This window comes from Penicillium solitum (genome assembly GCF_028829755.1).
Source record: "Penicillium solitum strain IBT 25940 chromosome Unknown utg000008l_segment0_segment0, whole genome shotgun sequence".
NCBI classification, from domain to species: Eukaryota; Fungi; Ascomycota; class Eurotiomycetes; order Eurotiales; family Aspergillaceae; genus Penicillium; species Penicillium solitum.
Window position 1 is genome coordinate 1,585,980 of NW_027072127.1, and position 22,606 is coordinate 1,608,585.

The window sequence follows — 22,606 nt, forward strand, 5'->3', positions numbered from 1 at the left end:
GAAATGGCCGATCTCCTAGGCCGCCTCGAGACAGGTCACCAGCGCGCCGCCGGCGCCAGCCAACGACTCCGGTCGCAGGTAGACAGAATCGACGGCTATATGCGTACCTCCCGACTACTCAATCTCGCGGCGCAAAACCCGCGCCCTCAACATAACACAATCCCCATGGACAGTAAACGCGAAATCGCTATCCCACCCACAACATACATTCCTCCCAGTGGCCCAGTCCCGACCGTCGGTCCGCCGGCGGCAATGGGCGAGCAGATTATGCAGTTCCAGTTGCCGCCGGAGTTGTTGTCGGATTGGCCGTGGCCGTTGGATGGGGCTCATACGGAGGGTTTTCTTCCGTTGGCGTTTGAATGATTCATTGGTTAGGATGTGGATTTGTGGGAGTTGAAGGTTGTGTGTTTAATCATTTCATAGAGTAGATCACAGGGATTGTATCTAGTCATCTGTTTATATTTATACCTCTGGCGGTAATCGAGCTGAACTTGCGATTGCGTGTTTATTACCGCCCTTCGTCTGTCCTATCTATACCTGCTGTGTTTGTGCATTTCATCCCTTTCACATTTTCATTTTCATTTTCAAGTTCAATTATGATTTTGGGTTGGGGGTCTTTAATACTTCTGTGTCCTTTCCAACTACCAGCCCGTCCTGGGCTCCTGCGTGATGCTCAACCAAATCCGTTCGTATTCAGTGGAGTGGTGGGGACGGACCTCGGGAGGCGGTTTATGCTCATTTTTGTCCAATTCTTAATATGCAGTACTCCATGGTGGTCGAGGTGATTCTGTGAGTATTTTTTTGACATTTTCCAGACCACAATTCTTATCCCAAGTCTAAAGCCTGAACAGGTATATACGGATCTCAATTGTAAAGAACAAGGAAAGTCCTGCCGGTCATGGACCTTAACCTTAACCTTGTAGGAAATATACACACCGGGCCGGCGTCTCGTGCTCAAGCCCCGCGGCTTGATCAAAATGCGGGGGATGACATTTTGGCTTCGGCCGTGTTTCGGCCATCTTAAAGTTAACTGAGAATGTCACGATATGTACTCTGTACACCGCAATCCAAAAGTGAATGGATCCCAGGGCGTCGGAGAATTTTCTTGGCCATTGGAAGATAATATAACATTTTGAATTGCTTTAAGTCTACTGGTCTAAAAGTTTTGGATGATATTCCCCCGGGCAACTTCCGATATCAAGGTTTTGATTTGTCCAAGAGTTTACCCCACAAATGGGAGAGTCCTTGAGGCATTAACATGTCTTATCAAAAGTCTTAAATAGTTTGTCAGGTTTGAGCAGGGACCCCTGGCCAAGTAGTCAATCACGGTCAGCCCCCCGTTAAGCCCTGATAAGCTTATCACTTGGCAGATCTTCAAGGTTTGGCATCGCCTTCTCCTCCCCCTTTTGGGATGATCCCGAAGACAGAGGTGATCCTGCTCGATATCCCTCTTATCAGTAGCGTTGAAGGTCTCGTGTCTCCCACGCTAATGTTCTTGGCAGTTTTGTTTAGAGGTTGCATGATCAACATGTATGCTGTCTATCAGTATCGTTCTTGGCTCCGTGCACTCTTGACCCCAATGTCAGTGCGCATATAAAGAGTCATGTTCCCCGTCTCTTGGATTGGAGTCATTATAGGCTTGAGTAATATTTCACCATGGAGAAGAAAGATTCTACAGACATTTCCGTCCCAGAGGATACTAGCGCCGGCGAGGTTTCACCCTACCGACAGACACAGCGCGGTCTGTCATCCAGACATGTGCAATTAATGGCCATCGGAGGCTCAATTGGTACGGGGCTTTTTGTTGGTATTGGATCCTACCTGCGGGATGCCGGTCCGCTGTCACTATTCCTCGGATATCTTATTTGGGGATGTCTCTTTATCCTACCTGTCAATCTATGCGTTGGTGAAATGGCTGCATACCTTCCTATTCGTGGGTCGATCTTTGAGCTCGCTGCCCGGTTTATTGACCCGGCGTTTGGGTTTGCTATGTAAGACTTTCCATGCCCTATCTCGCTTTGCTTTACGTTGCAGACACTAACCCTTCCAGGGGCTGGGTATATTTCTATGGCGGTGTAATGCTAGTCTGTACAGAGTACTCTGCAGTCTCGACGATCATGCAATACTGGAACACAAGCGTCAATCCCGCCGTGTGGGTAGCCATGGCACTAGTTGTTTGCACAATGCTCAACCTTGTCTCTGTGAGATGGTACGGCGAGAGCGAGTTCGTCCTAGCGTCAACCAAAATCCTTCTCCTCATCGGACTTGTCCTCCTCACCTTCATCACAATGGTCGGAGGAAACCCCAAGCACGATGTCTATGGTTTCCGGAATTGGACCGAGGGCGTCATGTTCGAGTACTATACCGAGGGCACCACAGGCCGATTCTTGGGTTTCTTCTCCGTCATGGTGTACGCAGCCTTCTCCGTAGCTGGACCCGATCTCCCAGCCCTAGCCGCAGGAGAAATCCAGAACCCACGAGTAACCATCCCCCGAGTTGCGAAGATGACGTTCTGGCGTATTGTTGGATTCTATGTCATCGGAGTCCTGGCTGTAGGCATCATCTGCAGTCCCCGCGACCCACGTCTCATGTCCGCCATTACTGACGGTGCCGCTGGCTCCGCTGCTTCGCCCTGGGTTATCGGAATCGAGAACCTCGGTATCAGTGGCCTGCCGGATCTGATCAACTTCCTGATCTTGCTCTCGGGATGGTCTTGTGGTAATGCCTACCTTTACAGCTCCAGTCGAACACTCTACTCCCTCGCTCGCGACGGCCAAGCGCCGAAGTTCCTTTTGAAATGTACTGCATCCGGTATTCCTATCTACTGTGTCCTCACAGTATCTGTTTTGTCTTGCATTACCTTCCTCGTGGCTAGTACCTCTTCCGTCGAGGTTTTCTTCTGGTTCGTTGATTTGACTACCATCGCCTTCGTACTCACCTACACGGGCATGGTCTGTGTCTTCATCGCCTGGTACCGCGCTATGAAAGCGCAAGGAATTGACCGCAAGTCGTTCGTTCCATGGGCTGCGCCGTTCCAGCCATACGGTGCGATTCTTGCTATCGTTATTGGCTGCTTGACTGCTATATTCAATGGCTTCTCTGTCTTCAAACCGTTCAGTGTGCAAGGCTTTATCACCTCGTATTTCGGTCTCGCATTCTGGATTGTTATGTTTGTCTTCTGGAAGGTTTATCATCGGAGTTCCTTTGTTAACGTTGCAGAGGCGGATTTGCACTCTGGGAAGGCAGAGATCGATGAAGAGTGCAAGATCTGGGAAGAAGGTGGCTGGGCGGAACGCCGGAAGGAGGAGTTGGCTAAAATGCATTGGGTCCGACGAGTATGGGAGAAAATGTGGTGATTGTTTCTATGCTTGATGCTTGCTTTGTATATATATATTTCTTATCCTTTTCTTCATTGGATTTATACTCCACTTGATATTTGCTATTTTCAAAGCCTACATAGTAAATATAGTAACTATAATAGTTGGCCGGCATAGTTTACGATAGAATAAACCCTAATTTGAGCATAATTATAAAATCTTGATGTCTTTTTCTACATCTAAATAGGTGGCTAGGTAGGTGGAATAGCTGTACCTCTCAACCAGACACTCTGATTGGTCTGTGCGGGTGATGCTTAAGGGCACGCACCGGTGGGGACCGGGACTGGAAAAGAAAAGTTGCCCGGTTCACCTGAGCTTCTCCAGACTTACAAACAACATCAATTCCACCATGTCCACCATGTCAACTCGCTCCGCCTGGCGGGCTTTGCACTACAGCGCCAAGCGTCGCGCTTTCCAACCCACCACTCCCTACCGTTGTTTCTCCTGTGCCAACCGCACCCAGGAGCAGAAGGCAGAAAATGACCGCATGACACACTTCGGCTTCACCAATGTGCCCGAGTCAGAGAAAGAGACGCGAGGTAAGGACCAGGATCACCCTCACCCTATCCAATTGACCACCATCTCAATTGAACCAAACCCCGAACCTTCATAACTAACTACAACCCCCTACAGTCGGCGCCGTCTTCAGCTCCGTAGCAGCCTCCTACGACCGCATGAACGACCTAATGTCCCTGGGCATCCACCGCCTCTGGAAAGACCACTTCGTGCGATCCCTAAACCCAGGCTCCTGTCTCCCCGCCATGACCGCCGACCAACGCGGCTGGAACATCCTGGACATCGCCGGCGGGACCGGCGACATCGCCTTCCGGATGCTGGACCACGCGTCAAACGTCAACCACGACATGGAGACCCGCGTGACGATCAGCGATATCAACGCCGATATGTTGGCCGAGGGTCGCAAGCGCTCCCTCGATACCCCCTACTACAACACGTCGCGACTGGATTTTGTCGAAGCGAATGCTGAGCACATGCCCCATATCCCCGATGCCTCGGTTGATCTTTACACTGTTGTTTTTGGAATCCGGAACTTCACGGATAAGCAGGCTGCGCTGAATGAGGCGTATCGGGTGCTCAAGCCCGGTGGTGTCTTTGCTTGTATGGAGTTCAGCAAGGTTGATAACCCCGTTCTGGATGGGATTTATAAGCGCTGGAACTTTAGTGCTATTCCGCTTATTGGGCAGGTTGTTGCTGGGGACCGCGATAGTTATCAGTATCTTGTTGAGAGTATTGAGCGGTTCCCCAGTCAGGAGGAGTTTAGGGGCATGATTCAGAAGGCTGGGTTTATGATTCCTGGTCAAGGATTTGAGAACCTTACCGGTGGTATTGCTGCTATCCATAAAGGTATTAAGCCGATTGTTAAGGCTTGATTGTGTTTGTTGTGTTGTGAGGAGAGGGTGTTCTGTACTATATAGACCTGGGAATTCGCATACTGATTGTATTACCATGAGAAATATCATTGGCGTTAATTTGCATCGTGTGTGAACAGCCTTGGCTGTGAGGCTCGGGCTTCGATTGTAAATGTGCATCTAGAAAAAGTATGTATGCAAAGAGAAACAAAGCTGTGTGGGCGTAACATCGTCAACCGAATGCATGATAATGCGAACGATATGTAAAATCGAGTGAGTATATCCAAGAAATAAGAACAAAACAGGGTCGCTTTTCAGCCATGTCATCCATCCAATAGATCCTCTGCCTCCATCACCCCTAAGAAACTGCCAGGGGAAGCCTTTTCCTTCACGACAGCAACGACAGAGACTGGATCTGATCTATTTCGAGATTCAGAAACAGTACGCCGAATTTCAGCCAGGGGTGTTGAGTCTGCCACCAAGAGCCATTTATTTTGAGGTACAATGAATGGAGTACCAGGATTCTTGGCTATAACCTCAGACACACGCATGTCCATATCTCCACCAGGAGAAAGGAGCGCACGAATGTGCCGTGGTGGGATTATTTCAGACGGAGACAACAGCACCCATGACTTGGAATTGGGATTCTGGATGGCTGTGAGGAGGATATCAAGAAGTCGCACATCGCCGGGTGACTGCGACGAAGACGCAGAGACAGTGGGGATTTGATCGAGCGCGACCAACATATCTCGAGAAATGATGCGCTGTTCCGGTGGTGACTGTAAATTGAAAGGAGGAATCGACTGAGTATTTGTGATTTCCTCCCATGGAAGAGACATAGACGACGCCGGAGAGTCAAATGCCCTCGTTGACATGCCGCTGGACGGCGTGGTCAGCGGCGTCTCTGCCGCTGCCGCCGCCGCTCCAATAGCACCACCAGGATGGAACCCCCGAAAGACCTCTGCAGGGCTCTTCCCTGTCGCAGTATGCAACTTCCGGGCCGTAGCAATAGCCAGCGCATCACCCAGCGACAAAGCCACCGTCGTGGACGAGGTGGGCGCGCTCACACCGAAAGAAGACTCTTCATCCTCATGAATGGGAGCCGGCAAAAGAATGCCCATCCCCGAAGGGCCATGCAACGAGAGAAGCGGACATGAAGCAGGATGCGTATGCGATGTAAGCGCGATCACCGGGACAGTAGCGGGGAGATGCGGGAGCAGAGATAAGAGTTCCGGCGAGCGACCAGAAAAGGATATGAGAAGTACGGTATCATTCTGGATAGACCAAGTTAGTATCTTAGTGTTCCAATATCTTTATCAACAAGACCCGAAGGTAATCGGTCCAAAGTTAAAAAAAAAGCACGCCTCTGCAGAAGCAGGCGCAGGTGGGCTTACCGGCCGAACCAATCCCAGATCACCATGCAAGGCTTCAGTCGGATGCAGGAACGCGCTATATACACCGAGACTATTCATCGTAGCCTCGATTTTGCGTCCGACCTTCCCACTTTTCCCGACCCCGCAAACGACCAGCTTCCCACCCTCGCGCACGCTCCGCGCAATCTGATCCACGGCCCGAGCGAGATCGTGTTGCGCCCGCGCGTCGGTCTGGTAGATGTGCTCGAGGTGAGCGAGGGCTGCTCGCTCGGTTGAGATCACATGGATTGCTGTCACCACTGATGAGACATCTTTTGGTGCTTGGAGATCGATTGAATTAGGGGGGGTGAGAGGCCACGAGGGCGCGTCCGGGGTGGTTTCTTCGAACATTAACATGGTGGGTTTCTCAATGTTTTAAAGCATAGTGACTGGGAAGTAAGATTGATTTTATGAGTGAAGTGGTCTCTGCGCACGCCTCCGGTTAATTTGCGGAGGCCGAAGATCCAAGATCAGTCGATAACGGAAGATAACAAGTGGACGATCGGGGGATCGGTGTTTTCGTGTGAGACCGGGGAATTATCACTTTCTTACATGCATATATGTACTTTGTAGGGTGTCTAGGTCTGTTTGAGGGGCATTTTGATTTATAACTGTAATACCCCTGTCTGACAATTGTTTCTGCTAATTTATCAATCCATTCCGTCTAACCCCGTCTAATAATATGGTGTCATCCTATGCTATAATGGTGAATGTGGAGGCGATCTACCTATTTAAGTATGTCCGAGGCCGATGCCATTCAATATCAACAATACTCGGCCGCTTATACAGCCTTGCAGTGTCTCTTTGATGTTCTTTTTAGATATTCTTTTGCTTTTGAAATGTGTAGGAAGGTACAAAAAAGCATACTCTGTGCAAGACTTTTCTATGTATAAGCTTTGATTTGATCAGATTTAGAGCAATTGGCGTCTAACCCAAGAGGTCTATTGAGTCCTCATATATATACAGAGGGCATAGCAGGAAAGAAAGTAAGCCCAGAAATGGTGATATGTACATCCGGTTGGGGATAATTGCAAGATTCTCCCGCTGATAATGGCTTTGAGCCAGGGCAAAGGCCAACAAGTTTAGAATTCAAAAGTACTCCACAAACTCCAACAAAAAAAAAAAACAAAACATCATCTGTCGCACAGGAAAGGACAGAAGGAAGGGGTATCGCGTCAGGATGTGGGCGTCGCTAGGAGTCATTAAGAGTATGCCTCAACAGGCAGTAGTAGATGGTCGTATCATCTTTATCGACCCTCCTGTTTCTCTTTACCCTTCTCTGCCGTGCCATCATCCTCATATAGATGATGCTGCTCAATGTAATGAATGACGGGAACTGGGATGAGGTAGCGCACACTCATCTCACGTCGTAAGAAGAGTCGAATCTTGGTGCTGCTAACGTCATTCTGAATGAGCTGTTGGATGACATGGATATTGTCCTTCCAGGGCTGCAAGCTGGCTAGGGCTTCATCAATATCGGTACCACTGCGCTCCACAATGAAAGACTAAATAGATCTGTTAGCGGCTTATTTCTCGAGCGCGGGGTGAACGGTATTCAATGTCCGAAGAAACTTACGCCGTATTTGCCCAGAATATGGTCCAGATCCTTCTCACTCCATACACCGGGTGTGGACATAGTATGGATCAGATCCGCACCAGCTAGCAGAGCAATGCGAACGGGCTTCCGGGTTCCGTTTCCGGTGTCCACTCCGCCACGAACCACATTGATTTCATGATCGAAGTGATCCAGCACCACAGCAGTTGGCTGATAGGCCTTCTGAATTGGCTCCCATGTATCCACCATCAACCAGTCGGAGGTTTGATCGACTGCAAGTTGGCACATCGCAACCCTATAGATCAACCCCCGTTAGTCATCGGACATAACTAGACCGAATATAATGGCCGTAGAATCGCTTACCGATGCTCCGCACTGGCCAGACCAGCCTTGCGATAAGCGTCCGACACCGGCGACAGATATCCTCCAATGAGTTCGAAGTCGGTGCCGAATCTGACGTGATCGTTGGCCATTTCGAACATTCGCAGGTGTAGATAGGTAATTGGTGAGAAGGAACCACAAGCGACCAGCAGGAGAGGGGTCTTTTCGGGGTCGTTCATCGTGCGCTTGAGGCGATACTCCGGGAAGGTGTAGTCCTCCATCGGAGCGGGGGTGATATTGACGGGTGTCTGGTGGACATCATCACTCTGCCCGCCGACCATTTCGATTGCCATGATGGAGAGATAGTAAAGAGAAGAATAGGCCCCTCGAAGATCTTGAATTCCGGGGAAAGCAAAAAGGGTATGGGGCTCGGGAAAAGGCGGGGGAGGGGAGAAGTGAAGAGATGAATTTCTTGTGAGTTGCGAATGGCGGGGGGCGAACCGAAGGCGGCAAGAGAATGCGCCGGAGAAGGCGAATGAAGGTGAAATGTGAAAGATGAAAGATGAAAAGATGTGATGTTTCCTTTTTCCTTTCTTTTTTTTTTCCTCTCTGAATATCAGGTTCCAGCCCTGGAGTTCCCCGGTGATTAATAAGATCGCAACCTCGGTGAGTCAATCGAGTGCTATTCGGCGTGTCTCCGTGATCCGGATTGAACACCGTTAAGATTACATTTCTGAGTTAAGGGAATATAAGTTAAGGAGTTAACAGCTTAATAAGGTTCATTTAACTCTCAAGGTCCTTATTTCATACATACATACCTATGCTATATATGTAATTCTCGGCGTTTTCATTGAGTTCTAATATAGTCAATGTGCTCTAGCTATACGGAGTACATGGTACATGGATGAACGCCTTTGGTTGTCAACCAATTAATTGGACCACATATATCAAAGTACAATATGTATCATAAAATATATTTGCATAAACATATACAAACGGGATCCCTTGAGATATTTTTCTTGCCACCTGTACTGTCAGACAGGTCTCGGGCGCTCCCTGCCCGATATCCAGGCAAGATGTAAATGTGTGAGAGATAAAGAAAGCCGTAAAGAAAATGAAGTAAATGAGGTTATGGAAATAAAATAAGTGCAATAAATCATAGTAGTCAGTATACTAATCAGTATACATGTTTAAAATAAAATAAAAAACCATCTAATAATCACACATATAGTATATACCACCAGTTACTGCTTTGGGGTATATAAGTACCTGGTTAGATCATCGAATGTTGCACTTCCGCCGCCTGACGCTCCCCGAATCCCATCATCATCCTCCTTTTCAATTTCCCTTCCTCTTTTTCCCCATCCTCTTAACCCCCACCTATTTAAAAAAATTCATCTGTGTGTGACTGGAATTGGTAATCATCCTTTTCCTTGAACTCCCATAGCCCCAACGGCAACAGTTACAGCTACCCGAAACATCGTTCTCGCCAGCCCATTCGGCTAGCCTTTCGATAGGTGTGCGGATGGCGGGTTGAAAACGGTGACGACAACTCAATCGAGCTTCCCATATCCGATAACTTATGGCCAGGCAAAGGCCTTCCGCCAACCGCCAGGACCCTCTCGAGGATTATCCCGACTCCCCCGCAGGCACTTCCACGGCCTCTTCTTCCCTGAGGTAGTTTCCCACCCGTTCTCTCCGCTTTCAAGTACACACTGGCCGCCTGGACGTTCAGACTCATCATCTGTGGACGCTCACTGGCGAGAATCTGATCCCTGATCCTTCGTACTCCCTATTCACTCACCCCCCTGGGCTATCAAGTGGATGGCTCGCAATTCATCGCCATCATCGCTTCTACATTTCTAGATTCGTCATCTGTACCCAACTATCTGCTTATCGCTTTGACCATCCCGGTCTTCTTTCTCTGTCTTTCTCTTTCTTCAGGCCCAGATTTCGTCACACATAATTAAACAAAAAGACCACTTTCTCATGTCATCCAGAATAACTCGCTCCTCCGCGAGACTCGCCACAGACCCTCCACCTGCTGAGTCCGGTACACCGCTACCAACAGCCGGCTCAACCTCGTCCCGGAAACGCAAGGCATCGTCCCGCCACGACCGACAAGCAGACGCCCCGATACAGCCAGCACCGCCGTCGCCCCAAAGGAAAACTAAGCGACCGCGGACTGCAGCATCTCAAACAGCTCCATCCACTGGTCCTGTTCCTGCTGCACCCCGTCGAGGTACCCGCAGCCGTCCAGCCATGTCACAACCGGGGTAGGCGCTGAGATACAATCATGAATAGGAATAGGGGCTAACTTTCTCTTCTTATCTAGACCGTCATCTCGACCGTCGGAGGAATCATCCAAATCGACGACGTCCCCACAACCATCGAGGCGAAAGTCGAGTCGGAACGGTGAGTTTTATGGATGAGAATCGGCCGTGTGATACAAAATCGGTGTCTTAATGCGATAGTTGCTGATTCCTTCTGTTTCTCTATAGATCGACCCGCCACAACACAGTCTCCACCACCCCGACGCTCGAAGAAGCGTTCCGCCAAGCCAAATCCCGATGTTGTGATGCGTGATGCAGAGGAGGAAATCGAGCAGGAGGAACACCAGGAAGAACACCAAGGATCCCAAACGGGCGAGAGCAACGATGGCACCAACCCCTCGACGTTCGGTGATGATGATATGGATCCGTTCCACAGCAGCCTGTTTGGCGGCCGAGGCCCCATGGGACTCCAGAGCACCCTACGCGCGCTGACTGGCATGATGAGTGGCATGTCCTCACGTCTTCGAGATATCCTCTCCAACTTGAGAGCAAAGGATGATCCATCTCTCCAACTGATTGCCCTGCAAGAGCTTTCGGATCTCCTGCTTGTTTCGAACGAGGATAACCTCTCTGGTCAATTCTCACCTGACCCATACGTGAAGGAGTTGGTGGCTCTGATGCAACCGAATCAGTTCGGTGAAGAGAATCCCGAGATTATGCTCCTTGCATGTCGCTCTCTCGCAAACCTAATGGAAGCTCTGCGGGGCTCCGTGGCGAATGTTGTATATGGTGGTGCTGTCCCCATCCTTTGTCAAAAGCTGCTTGATATACAATTCATCGATCTGGCTGAGCAGGCTTTAAGTACCTTGGCCAAGATTTCAGTCGATTTCCCAGCCTCAATTGTGCGGGAAGGTGGATTGACCGCTTGCCTCACATATCTGGATTTCTTCCCAACCAGCACTCAACGCACAGCAGTCAGTACAGCCGCCAACTGCTGTCGCAACCTTCCTCATGACTCCTTCCCTGTGGTGCGGGATGTAATGCCCACCCTACTGAACGTCTTGGCTAGCAATGATCCCAAGGTCGTGGAGCAAGGGTGCTTGTGCGTATCACGGATTGTCGAGAGCTTCAAGCACCGACCCGAGAACTTGGAGGAGCTCATCGAGCCTGCAATGCTCAAAGCTATTCTTCGTCTCCTACTGCCGGGAACGACCAACCTGATCGGGCCTCATATCCACACCCAATTCCTTAGGGTACTGGCAATCGTATCGAAAACAAGCCCACGATTGTCAAACGAGCTTCTCAAGATGGATGTAGTGGATACGCTTTACCAAATTTTGACCGGCGTGTCACCACCACAGGATGTGGATAACACGGCCGTCAAGATGGACAGCGTGCTAGTTATGCAAGCATTGATTCATCGGCCCCGTGAACAAGTATTTGAAACTCTCAATGTCATCTGCGAGCTACTACCAGGTGTTCCAAGCCGCGATGCCTCAAAGACAGACAATCTGCTAAGTTCATACTTCGATAGCCACATGTCCATCGGACTGAGATCCCCCAAAACTAAAGAGACAGTGGATGAGAGGCGGTCCTTGCTCGACAACTGCAAGTCAGAGCTTAAGCGTTTTGCCATGATTCTGTTCCCAACTTTGACAGATGCCTACTCGAGCACAGTCAATCTGCATGTACGCCAGAAAGTCCTCATTGCGCAGCTGAAAATGCTGCACATTCTCGAGCCTTCTTTGATTGAGGACGCCCTGCGCACAGTTCCTTATGCTTCATTCTTGGCTGCTATTCTGTCTCAGAAAGACCACCCTTCTCTCGTATCTTTGGCTCTACGCTGCGCCGAATTACTGTTCCAGCGGCTCGAACATGTCTATCAGCATCAATTCCACCGCGAAGGAGTTATCTCCGCAATCATCAAACTATCCGAAGGCTCTCTATCAGGAGACCAGGAGAACATGGATTCATCCGATCCCACAAATATAAACACGACCACGGATCCATCGCACGGCCCCAACCAAATCGCCGGGGAGACTGGGGGAGACGATGAGGATGAAGACGATGAAGCTGATGACTACGACGACGAGGATGGCGAGGATGATGACCATGATGACATGTCTGATTCCGAGGATGACTTCATGGCGGGCCCACGCAGTCTACAAAAGATGGACAATGCCCTCAACGACGTAGTTATCCGAGATGCTCAAGCTTTCCTCGAGGTATATGAAGCAAGCCATGGCGAAACTGTCCGAGCAGAGGCTCTGAGGATCTTGACAGCACTGAAATCTCTCGCCTTCGAAACCAAGTCACGCTATTCCCGTGGTGGCGAGGGTGGTCTTCTCTTATTTAAAAAGCTCGCGTCATACTTTGATGGAGACGCCTTGGAGAGCATTACTAGCTCTGAATTGCTCAACTCCGGCATCATAGAGGTTCTTCTGAGTGTTCTTGGCAACTTCCAAGCGCCTTCTATTCGCGATGCTAGAGCCGACTTCCTGCGCGCGTTTATGGGTGTTTCAATCTCAGACAAGGCTCAAAGCCAGAGCACCGCCACAACACCTTTCAGCGTACTTATCCGCAAGTTGCAAGACTTGCTCAGCAGGACGGAACATTTCGAGGTCCTCACTGTCAGCCACAATTCGCTGGAGAATACCCGCAGCAATGCCGCCTACATGCTGAGCAAACAGCTCCGACTCAAGCTTGTTGCCGATGAAGGGTCGGAAGTTCCTCGTCCTTATCGCAACATCATGGTGTCAATCCATGCTATTGCTACCTTCAAGGCCTTGGATGACTTCCTCCATCCCCGAATCGCTGTGGCGGAAAAGCCTCGCTCCTCGCGGACCAGGGACTCGATTCTCTCCCAAATTGCCAATGCATCCCGACTCCGTGAGCAGCTGGCTTCTGGGTCTGGCATGAACCTCCCGAGTCATGCAGGGGCCCCGCATGGGACTGCTGCCGATCCTACGGATGGCGCCTATGATCCCTCAACTGGTCACCCGCATCATCAGTCAAATCGGGTCCAAGAGGATGAAGACGAAGACCAAGATGACGAGCCCCTTGAGTGCGCAGATGAAAGGCAATTGACCGACGAAGAAGGCGGTGAGGAAGATGAGGACGAAGAACTCAACGCCATTGTTGATGATCTTGATGATGACATGGAAAATGACAATATCTCTGACCCCTCGGCAGTCAATATGGAGGTCGCATCATCAGGTAAGGTCACAGCCCGCAAGGAGGACGGTACCCGGGTTGGCACTCCCTCCCAGACAGCTGCATCAAAACCTTCATCATCAGCACCTGCTGCTTCTCTCCCCAACCGCATGCGCAATAGCTCTCTCGCCTCTGCCGGGCGCCCATTCTCATCTTATGCCGCTGCGATGGCCTCGGTGCCCCAGGACTGGCACCTTGAGTTCTTCGTAGATGGCAAGCCCGTTACCAATGAGACAACCATCTACCGTGGTGTTCATCACGACCGTGAGGACTTGGATGAGACTAGTGCCAAGAACGTCTGGTCGTCGGTCCACACCATCACGTTTAAGCGCGTTCCTGGTCCTCCACCTCCAGAGCCTTCGACCCTCACATCTACCACCCAGGCTTCTTCTGAGGGTGATGCCCTTGAGATTCCAGCCTCTCTCGACAAAGACCCCACAACTTCATCCATCATTCGCCTGCTTCGTGTTTTGCACGAGATGAACGCAACGATTGGTGATATCTTGACCGATAGCAAAGACTCTGCCACCATCACATCAGAGCCCTTGGCCCAATTCATAAACACGAAGCTCACCGCCAAGATCAACCGCCAACTCGAGGAGCCATTGATTGTGGCAAGCGATTGCCTTCCAAGTTGGAGCGAAGACCTAGCCAGGCTTTTCTCCTTCTTGTTCCCATTCGAGACAAGGCATCTATTCCTGCAGTCTACTGCATTTGGCTACTCACGCGCGATGATGAGATGGCAAAATTCTCAAAGTGGCGAGGACAGCCGACGGGACCTGCGCCGCGATGATCGTCCATTCCTTGGGCGGTTGCAACGCCAAAAAGTGCGCATCTCTCGTTCTCGCATACTTGATTCTGCATTGAAGGTCATGGAACTCTATGGGTCTTCCCCCAGCATTCTCGAGGTTGAATACTTTGAAGAAGTTGGTACTGGATTAGGGCCGACTCTTGAATTCTACTCTACTGTTTCCAGGGAGTTCTCGAAGAAGAAGCTTAAGATCTGGAGAGACACAGACGGGAGCTCTACTGCAGAATACGCATTTGGCAAGCGCGGCCTGTTCCCAGCACCGATGAGTGATGAGCAAGCAGCCCAGGATATGGGCAAGAAGCAATTGAACATATTCAAGGTACTCGGAAAGTTCGTGGCCCGCTCGATGCTTGACTCCCGGATTATCGACATTTCGTTCAACCCAGCGTTCTTCCGTATCGCGGATACTCTGTCTTCGGTGGCACCATCTCTAGGGACTGTCAAGCTGGTGGATCATGACCTGGCGAAGTCCCTGATCATGCTCAAGGAATTTGTCAATGCCAGAAACGCCATTGAGGCAGATAATTCACTTTCGCCAGCCAGCCAATCTGAGGCTGTACAAAACATCACGGTCCACGGCGCCAGTGTGGATGACCTCGGCTTGGACTTTACCCTACCTGGATATCCTACTATTGAGTTGATTCCTGGCGGCGCCGATGTACCGTTGACAATCGAAAATGTTGACACTTACATTGAACGGGTGATCGACATGACCCTGGGCAGCGGTGTCCGGCGTCAGGTGGATGCCTTCCGGGCTGGGTTCTCACAGGTCTTCCCCTTCTCCTCCCTTCGTGCTTTCACTCCGAGTGAGCTTGTCATGCTTTTCGGACAAGCGGAGGAGGATTGGTCTATCGAGACCTTAATGGACTCCATCAAGGCTGATCACGGGTTCAACATGGACAGTCGGAGTGTGCGCAACCTATTGCAGACTATGAGCGAGCTGGACAATCAGCAACGCCGAGATTTCCTTCAGTTTGTCACTGGTAGCCCCAAGCTCCCCATTGGAGGTATGTTAATCCCATTTTTCACCGCATAAAAGCCCCCCACTGACTAATATAATCAATTACAGGTTTCAAGAGTCTCACACCGATCTTCACTGTTGTGTGTCGCCCTAGTGAACATCCATATACACCAGACGACTATCTTCCTAGTGTGATGACCTGCGTCAACTACCTGAAGTTGCCAGATTATAGTGACCTGGATGTTCTGAAGAAGCGCCTCTCCGTCGCCATCAAGGAAGGCCAAGGAGCTTTCCATCTGTCTTAAACATGCCGACCGGTGTTCACACCGAAAACTTCCACTACCTCCTCTCCCATCTTTTCTCTTTTGCCGGCTTCCGTCTTTCTCAGCCAGGACGAGAAACCATTCACGATGCGACGACGTGCGACCTGTTTCTGCTTTGTTCCTCCCCAATTCCCAAGTTTTCGGACGGGCTGTTTCGCTGTTCTTGTCTTTTCCTTCTTCATATGCCATCTGGGTCGAAAGGCGTCATGGCGGGGGTTCCTTACGATAGTGGTAATAGATAGCAATTATCACTTTCTACTGAAATCTAGTTCTTCTGCTGTAGGTATTCCCATACTGGGGTATCATTTTGTACAAATGTACTGTAGCACAGAGTCTATTCTAATGAAACATGACAATTGCCACATTGAATAGAGTGACTTTCTCCCATTCCTCCGAGATCACTCAGGAACTACTCGCGGACTGCAACATCCATATTCATCCAGATTCCATTTCGTTGGATAGAATAAAACCATCCCTATACTAACTATGGCTGCTCCTCGAGAGATTACCATCGAATTCCTCACTGGCCATTGGGTCCTGGTGATCATATACTATCTTCCCTTCGAAAATACTAGATTCTAACCATATCACCGTCTACAGAACAAAGACCTAACCAGCGAGGCAGACCCTATCCTGAAACTGGTTCAAATGATCTCCCCAATTTCTCCGGCTAAAACTACCAAGCTAATCATCCCATGTTATCCATAGCAAAAAGTACCCTGGTTAATCCGCAAAGCATTCGGATTAGCAACAATATACATCCAAATCACCCAATACCAAACACAGATCTCGGAAACAAGCCAACCATCAACAAACATCGACTTCAACCAAACAGCCACGGCAGGCCTGGCCGCAACTAAAGAAGAGCGCGTCTTGGATTGGAAAATGTCAGACCACGAAGACTACTTCTTCGGGAAGGTCCAAGCACAGAGTGAATTCGTGCACGGTGTCATTGATGCGCATGGAATTGTACGGCCTGGATTTGAGCTTCGGACGGACAATGCCAATGCGGAGATGAAGAAATACTTGCGAGGGGAAACTGAGGCGGAAGGGAGAAAATCGGAGGGTTTTATAGTTGAAGATTGGAGTGGGATGTCGGAAGAGGGTCCTGGGCTTTGGGTACATACTTTTGAGAGGAATGTTAAGTCTGGATGGACGGCTGAACAGGTGAGTATTTTGTTTATTGTTTATTGTTGGGTTGTATTTGGATTTCAGAGACTAACTGACTACTTGGGCTGCAGATTTGGGGGTTTGAGATGTTCGGGGACTCGCGATACTTCTCTCGTCGAGTGGTGGTCATGACGACCAAGGGACAATATATATGTGGGAGGATCGTGTTTGATTTTATAGATAGTCAATAGCTCTTGAGAATCATGGGAGAATTAGTAAATCTATCATTCTATCTATCTATCTATCAATCGTAAACTCTATGAATCTATACTCTATAACTCTATATAACGCAAGGGCATAACCAACTCTTCACACAGACACTCTAGTTCGCATAAATCTTCACCATAGACTGTGAAACCCGTTAGTAAAATGCACATCAAGCAGATAGAACAAGGGGATAACTCACATCCGCAAATTTAGGCTCAATAAACAAAGCCTTGGCTTCAGCAACCATAACCGCACCTTCATTATCCTCCTTTAGCAGACTAGCATCTGAAACGACGCCATTCGAGTCCACAGAAAGTGGCAAAGTCAAAGGAAGATAAGTCATCCGACCCTCAACCCAAGCCTTCCTCCCCTCAACCTTAACCGTCTTCGTGCGCAGCACATACATGCGGTCAGGAAGAGCGGGTTTCCGGAAATCCACATTAAGATTAGCCGTCATACCCAGCCCGCTGGGAAGAACTGCAGAGGCACAGCGCGCAAACACCTCATCAAAGAGAACAGTAAGCAGACCACCATGGACAAAGCCCGGGTGACCACAGAGATCCTGACCGATGTGGAATACCGATACAACACTGCTGGCTCGGTCGGCGTTCTCGGTCTGTCCTTCGGTTTTGCCGGTCGATAGCCACATGTATGGTGCGAAGGCAAGCTTGCCTGGACCAGCTAAGCTGCCACCCACGAAGTGGTGCTGTCTGATGGGTGGTGGGATTGCGAGATGGGGACGGGTTTCCTTGTAGGTGCTGCGTGTTTCGCGGAGGGTTTGAACGAGAGGGATTTGGGAAACAAGGGCGTCGAGGGTTGTAGATTCATGGTGTGGTGATTGAGTCACGGGCTTTGATTGTGACTGGGTTTGAGAAAGGAACTGGGGTGCTTCTGTTTGGCTAGGGAGGGCTTGGTTGTGAACCACTGCCGACCGTGTTGGCCCTTGTTGGTGAAGACGCGCGATAGGCGCTGCGGGCGAGTATATTCTGAATGTTGAAAGGTTTTGCGATCGGAAGAACCGACGCGCTGTTTGTGAAATGGTTGACATTCTGGAAGTATGTATGAAGCCGTATTGATTCTAGTTCATGCATGTTAGAGGGGCTTGTTTTATTTCCGACCGGGTATTCTGTACATACTGGAGAACAAGCTCAGATCACTCGGATCTTGTTGAGTTTGTCGATCGGCTTCGTACTGTTGATAGTTTGGACTTGATATATGAAGTATACCACACTCCGACTTTTTTGCGATGACGATGAATGTAAGAAGATTGTCCGGCGATTTAAACAAAAGACCCGCCACTATCTGGATTAGTCTTGTTTCTGCTTTTTTTTTAAAGCCGATTTTTCTCCTGTTGGACCCAACAGTGGGGCTCAAGACCTTGGAACAGCCGATGATCGGACCGGAATGCCAAGACATATAGTTCGGGATGCCGAGAACTATAAGATGCCGTAGATCTATATCAATATAACTTCATAGTTCAACATTCCTCGACGGAGAGCTGTAGAGCTGAAGGGCTGAACACCTGAAGATCGAATGGCGTAGTATAGCGTATTAGTATAGTCTGATGTTCCTGAACGGGGGGTCCTTCCTCGTTGGGGGTGACCATGCAGCGCCGTGTTCACTGTTGTGTTCTCATGGGAACATAACTCAGTCTCATCTTCTCTTCTTCTCGCTCCTAGTCTTGAAACCTTTGCCATCCAGCTTGAGCATCATCTGTTCTATCTTATTGGCTTCAAATCACGTTATTTCTCATTGTATCTTTCAAGATGGCGGATGAAACCAACCTCTCTTCTTCTTCTGGTGAGGACTCTGCCTCTGAGACTTCCACCAGCCCTGGCCCTGGTACACCTAAGGCCCCCCAGACTGCCAACAACCCGTTTGGTTCTGGCATGGCTAGCGGTGCCCAGGTTGCCACCAACCTGTTCGGGTCTGGCATGGCTAGCAGCACCCAGGTTGTTCACAACCTGTTCGGATCTGGCAGCACCCAGGCCATCGCCAACCCATTGGGCTCTGGTATGAACAACCCTTTCGGTCCTGGTGCTGGTAACACCACCCAGACCGTCACCAACCCGTTCCGCTCTGGCTTGGCCAATACCACCCAGACCGTTGTGAACCCTTTCGGTCATGGTGCGGGGACCATCCCCCAGGCCGCCAACAATCCGTTCCGTTCTGCTTTGACCAATGGCACCCGGAACGTTGCCAACCCTTTCGGTCGTGGTGTGGGGACCATCCCCCAGGCCGTCAACAACCCTTTCGGTTCTGGAGTGAACAGCACCACCCAGACCGCCGCCAACCCTTTCCATCCTGGCTGGGCCAATCCCCCCCAGACCAATAATCCTTTTGCTTCTGGTCTGACCAATGGCACCCAGAGCAACAACCCTTTCGTCTCTGGCTGGGGCATGCCCTCCCAGACCAACAACCCTTTCCGTGCCGCCGCCACCGTTGACGGCCCGCTGACCCCCAATGGGGGATTAACTAATGGCCACGGCAACGGCCACGAATGGCGGGCTCCCCGCCCAACCGACTTCAACCCCCTCTACCGTCCTCCCGAGGACGAGACCGACGGGGAGGATGAGGAGGGAAATGAAGAGGATGATGATGAGGAGGAAGATGAGGAGGAGGAGGAGGAGGAGGAGGAGGAGGAGGAGGAGGATGAAGCCCCCAATGAGCCCATCTCGGCCTTGGAGGCCGCATTGGACGCCATCTTGGAGGAGGGCAACGAGGAGGAGGATGGGGCTGACGACTCCAGCGACGGCGATGAGGACGCCTACCTGGACGAGGCGTAGGCAATCAAATGCTTACTTCAATGCAAGGTATGTTTTACATTCCCTTTTCTCCTGGACTTCAGTCAGCTTCACTTCATTCTATTATTGCTTCGGACTCACATCGACTTCATTGCTAACTCATTTTCTTCTCATTAGGTGCCGGTGAGGAGAGCGGCGGTGGCTTCCTCATCGGCTTCCTCAGCCTTGCCGTGCCCCACCATGGCTGACCTTAAGCATGGTGGGGCACAAATGCTATCATAACGGGGAGGGAGGAGGGGGAGGAGGGGAGGAGAGTGGGGGGAATGCTTCTTTGAGTCGGCCGGGGTGCGGCCGACGATGTATGATTTGGACCCGCATGGGCCGTTTGCTGTTTGATTCCGGCCTGGAGGGTGGCAATACACTGGGTTCATCCAGTGTAGTTGTCACTCAGGCCAGGAGCAGCTGCTCATTGCTGGGTCCCGTTGTGTTGAGTATCTTTTCTTTTTGTGTTGAGCGTGTTTGTTTTTGAGTTGAGATGACCAGTGGTGAATATCATTTTCATTTCAACTCCCCCAGTTGACACCCTTTACGCCGGAGAGGTATATGAAGACTGGAAGTGACTCACAAGCCTGATGCTGTTCGAAAGCATGAAGAGCAAAGCAGAGTTGGAAGCCATCGTTGGAGTTGGACGTTTGTACGTCGCAATACGACAATACGACAATACAATACGATCCGACGCGCGCGCAAAGGCCAGCTTTGAAGTCAAAACTTTTGGAATCCGAATGCCCTAAATCAATTTATATACGCCCGCAAGAACTAACCCAAAGCTGGCTGATATGCGCAAATGGAATGCGGCTTCAGCGGCTCCGGCTTCCATGATCTCACGGCAAGCAGATCAGCCTTCGAGGCTGGTCTACAGTATAACCTGACGAAGTCGGAGCCATATTTTATCGAATCTACAATATATGCCGGGTTGTGGAAAAGCCAAATAATTGAACAGATTTATTGGAAAAGGCTACCGATGCATTTGATACTGACAGCACGGCTTCTAGAACAAGGTTCCATCACCAAAGTTCAAGATAGGACTACACTTTGTCTCCGGACGTTTAGCAGCTGCAAGCTCCCGACCCGCTTTCCAAGAGCCCGCCTCCAACACCTGAGGTAGAGACAATTGGACACCATCCAAGCGAGCGAGAATCTTCGTATGCAGCACATCGAGGAGCGCAACAGTCATCGCTCGCCATTCCACAATCTCGTCATCGCCCGCACCGAACGAAGGCAAGCTACCACCGGAAAGACTCAACCCTCGCTGCAGTGACTCGGGCTTCAATTCTAGAACTCCCATGTCGACAAGCATTCCTCCGTTGCGGTACTCCGGCAAGCCAGTCCCCAGCTCGGTATTAGACCATGAGACTGAGAGCAAACGAGAGAACGGCACCATCAATGAGTACGCTAGCCATTGGGTCAGCTTATGGAACGGCTGGATGTTGGAGTAGGGTTTCGACTCCGATCCAGGCTGCTGGGAAAGTGCTCGCAGGGGCCATGCATCGCCGATGGGCTGTCCATTAATGTGAGTACGATCAGATGGCCAGATGGGGATCAGGAGGCGCTGTAGAACGTTCCAAAGATCCTTGTAATCGAGCTTTCCGCTATCATTCGACTTGGCAATGAGGTAGTCTGGATGTTTTGAGATCTGTTTAGTTATTTTGATCAAAAGGTCTAGGACTAACTAGACTTCATAGGCGATATGAACTTACCAACAAGATTACCAGGACGGCCAGTGGGACCAAATATATCTTTCAAATTCACCAAAGACTCGCCGAGCTTGCGGAGGATATCTGCACGTGCAGCTACTCCGATCATGGGGTTGGCATCGTCGACCTGGAGTCCACGGGATAGGATGTCTACATTGATATTGCGCAATGCATCACCTAACACGAGTCAGCTAACATTAAACATCACATCGCATGCATGAGCAAACGCTTACCATTGGCGGTGTGTTTCACCGACGAATCCTTGCCAGCAAAGTCGCCGTTTAGGAACATATGCAGGGCCGCCACCGCAATACCTTCGCTTCGATTGAGCGACAGACCGCTTTGTGACTCATTGAATTTCCAAAAGTCTCCGGCGCCAGCATCCAAAAGGACAGAGACGAAGAAAAGATCTATCAATCTGCGGGTCTTTTCGGTGGTGTCACATTTCTCCTCATCCCATTGAGCTAGGAGAGTGGTTATGCGGGGAACCCCGCCGACTTCGAAATGCTGCCAGCGTCCATGGGGCGGAATTAGGTGATATTTGTCAGGGCCGAAGTCGCGCTATTATAGAGGGTGAGCCTTTTTTATGCTTGGAACTGTAGGTGTTCGCTTTGGAAATGTGCTAGCCCTACCTGGATCAGTTTAAGTACGTAGTCGGTGGCATCTTCCATGCGTTCAGCGTGGTAGTTGAAATGATTCAGACGACCCTGTTCGGCTAATTTGAGGACTGCATGAGCTCTTGTACGGACGGCTTCTAGGCCTAATAGTTCTTCAATTTGGGGATCCATGTTGATTGAGAGAATGGTTGAGGTGACTCTGGAGGGCCTCGGGAGGTCAAGAAAAGGGCGTTTTATTACTCGGAGCTAGGAAGGCGGGGGAAGATATGCACTTATGTAAATAGCTGCATATATGCCGAGTAAACTAGTTACCATTAGGCAAAGTCTCTTGAATGAGCATCGACTATCCTGCTCAGGTGTTGGGGTATTCTTTGTCACTGATATGTTATCTGTCTGATATCGGAGAAGTCCGATAACGTTGGGCTGTGCACTTTGGAAAGATTTAGGAATCAAGAAGATATGCAAAGTAATTTTGGTATAGACTAATAGCGACACTATGAT

The 22,606-nt window shown here is 50.1% G+C and overlaps 11 protein-coding genes across 11 annotated transcripts; 6 read left to right on the top strand and 5 right to left on the bottom strand.

Moving 5' to 3' along the window:
- Positions 1 to 3: 3 nt before the first annotated feature.
- On the top strand, positions 4 to 363 carry N7455_009886 (uncharacterized protein; the record flags this gene model as incomplete). The annotated part of the gene is made up of 1 exon (XM_040962238.2): positions 4 to 363. The coding sequence occupies one exon, from the start codon at positions 4 to 6 to the stop codon at positions 361 to 363; it is 360 nt and encodes a 119-aa protein (XP_040807322.2).
- A 1,293-nt stretch (positions 364 to 1,656) lies between these two features.
- Positions 1,657 to 3,356, top strand: N7455_009887 (putative proline permease; the record flags this gene model as incomplete). The annotated part of the gene is made up of 2 exons (XM_040962250.2): positions 1,657 to 1,991; positions 2,051 to 3,356. The coding sequence occupies 2 exons, from the start codon at positions 1,657 to 1,659 to the stop codon at positions 3,354 to 3,356; spliced, it is 1,641 nt and encodes a 546-aa protein (XP_040807309.2).
- A 220-nt stretch (positions 3,357 to 3,576) lies between these two features.
- On the top strand, positions 3,577 to 4,817 carry N7455_009888 (class I SAM-dependent methyltransferase). Its single transcript, XM_040962236.2, has 2 exons — positions 3,577 to 3,916; positions 4,011 to 4,817. The coding sequence occupies exons 1-2, from the start codon at positions 3,628 to 3,630 to the stop codon at positions 4,763 to 4,765; spliced, it is 1,044 nt and encodes a 347-aa protein (XP_040807317.2). The 5' UTR covers positions 3,577 to 3,627; the 3' UTR covers positions 4,766 to 4,817.
- Positions 4,818 to 5,047: 230 nt separating this feature from the next.
- On the bottom strand, positions 5,048 to 6,513 carry N7455_009889 (SIS domain-containing protein; the record flags this gene model as incomplete). The annotated part of the gene is made up of 2 exons (XM_040962239.2): positions 5,048 to 6,018; positions 6,139 to 6,513. The coding sequence occupies 2 exons, from the start codon at positions 6,511 to 6,513 to the stop codon at positions 5,068 to 5,070; spliced, it is 1,326 nt and encodes a 441-aa protein (XP_040807313.2). The 3' UTR covers positions 5,048 to 5,067.
- Positions 6,514 to 7,403: 890 nt separating this feature from the next.
- On the bottom strand, positions 7,404 to 8,385 carry N7455_009890 (nicotinamide/nicotinic acid mononucleotide adenylyltransferase; the record flags this gene model as incomplete). The annotated part of the gene is made up of 3 exons (XM_040962245.2): positions 7,404 to 7,661; positions 7,733 to 8,006; positions 8,075 to 8,385. 3 exons carry the CDS (start codon positions 8,383 to 8,385, stop codon positions 7,404 to 7,406), a joined length of 843 nt encoding a protein of 280 aa, XP_040807320.1.
- A 1,229-nt stretch (positions 8,386 to 9,614) lies between these two features.
- Positions 9,615 to 15,595, top strand: N7455_009891 (HECT-type E3 ubiquitin transferase UFD4; the record flags this gene model as incomplete). Its single annotated transcript, XM_040962244.2, has 5 exons — positions 9,615 to 9,709; positions 10,033 to 10,308; positions 10,368 to 10,447; positions 10,534 to 15,336; positions 15,399 to 15,595. The coding sequence occupies 5 exons, from the start codon at positions 9,615 to 9,617 to the stop codon at positions 15,593 to 15,595; spliced, it is 5,451 nt and encodes a 1,816-aa protein (XP_040807307.2).
- Positions 15,596 to 16,099: 504 nt separating this feature from the next.
- Positions 16,100 to 16,974, top strand: N7455_009892 (uncharacterized protein; the record flags this gene model as incomplete). The annotated part of the gene is made up of 4 exons (XM_040962254.2): positions 16,100 to 16,153; positions 16,214 to 16,255; positions 16,322 to 16,780; positions 16,855 to 16,974. 4 exons carry the CDS (start codon positions 16,100 to 16,102, stop codon positions 16,972 to 16,974), a joined length of 675 nt encoding a protein of 224 aa, XP_040807321.2.
- A 131-nt stretch (positions 16,975 to 17,105) lies between these two features.
- N7455_009893 (PaaI family thioesterase) lies at positions 17,106 to 18,038 on the bottom strand (the record flags this gene model as incomplete). Its single annotated transcript, XM_040962237.2, has 2 exons — positions 17,106 to 17,132; positions 17,190 to 18,038. The coding sequence occupies 2 exons, from the start codon at positions 18,036 to 18,038 to the stop codon at positions 17,106 to 17,108; spliced, it is 876 nt and encodes a 291-aa protein (XP_040807304.1).
- A 718-nt stretch (positions 18,039 to 18,756) lies between these two features.
- N7455_009894 (uncharacterized protein) lies at positions 18,757 to 19,776 on the top strand (the record flags this gene model as incomplete). Its single annotated transcript, XM_040962243.2, has 1 exon — positions 18,757 to 19,776. The coding sequence occupies one exon, from the start codon at positions 18,757 to 18,759 to the stop codon at positions 19,774 to 19,776; it is 1,020 nt and encodes a 339-aa protein (XP_040807310.2).
- A 131-nt stretch (positions 19,777 to 19,907) lies between these two features.
- On the bottom strand, positions 19,908 to 20,165 carry N7455_009895 (uncharacterized protein; the record flags this gene model as incomplete). Its single annotated transcript, XM_065606322.1, has 1 exon — positions 19,908 to 20,165. One exon carries the CDS (start codon positions 20,163 to 20,165, stop codon positions 19,908 to 19,910), a length of 258 nt encoding a protein of 85 aa, XP_065460285.1.
- Positions 20,166 to 20,782: 617 nt separating this feature from the next.
- N7455_009896 (URC4/urg3 family protein) lies at positions 20,783 to 22,276 on the bottom strand (the record flags this gene model as incomplete). Its single annotated transcript, XM_040962241.2, has 4 exons — positions 20,783 to 21,411; positions 21,492 to 21,665; positions 21,722 to 22,049; positions 22,121 to 22,276. 4 exons carry the CDS (start codon positions 22,274 to 22,276, stop codon positions 20,783 to 20,785), a joined length of 1,287 nt encoding a protein of 428 aa, XP_040807316.2.
- Between the last annotated feature and the right edge of the window lie 330 nt (positions 22,277 to 22,606).

Excerpts from the sequence above, each read along its gene's own strand:
- N7455_009888 (XM_040962236.2), top strand. The coding sequence starts at position 3,628 with ATGCTTAAGGGCACGCACCGGTGGGGACCGGGACTGGAAAAGAAAAGT. Across the intron at positions 3,917-4,010 it reads GTCAGAGAAAGAGACGCGAG|TCGGCGCCGTCTTCAGCTCC; the intron begins GTAAGGACCAGG and ends AACCCCCTACAG.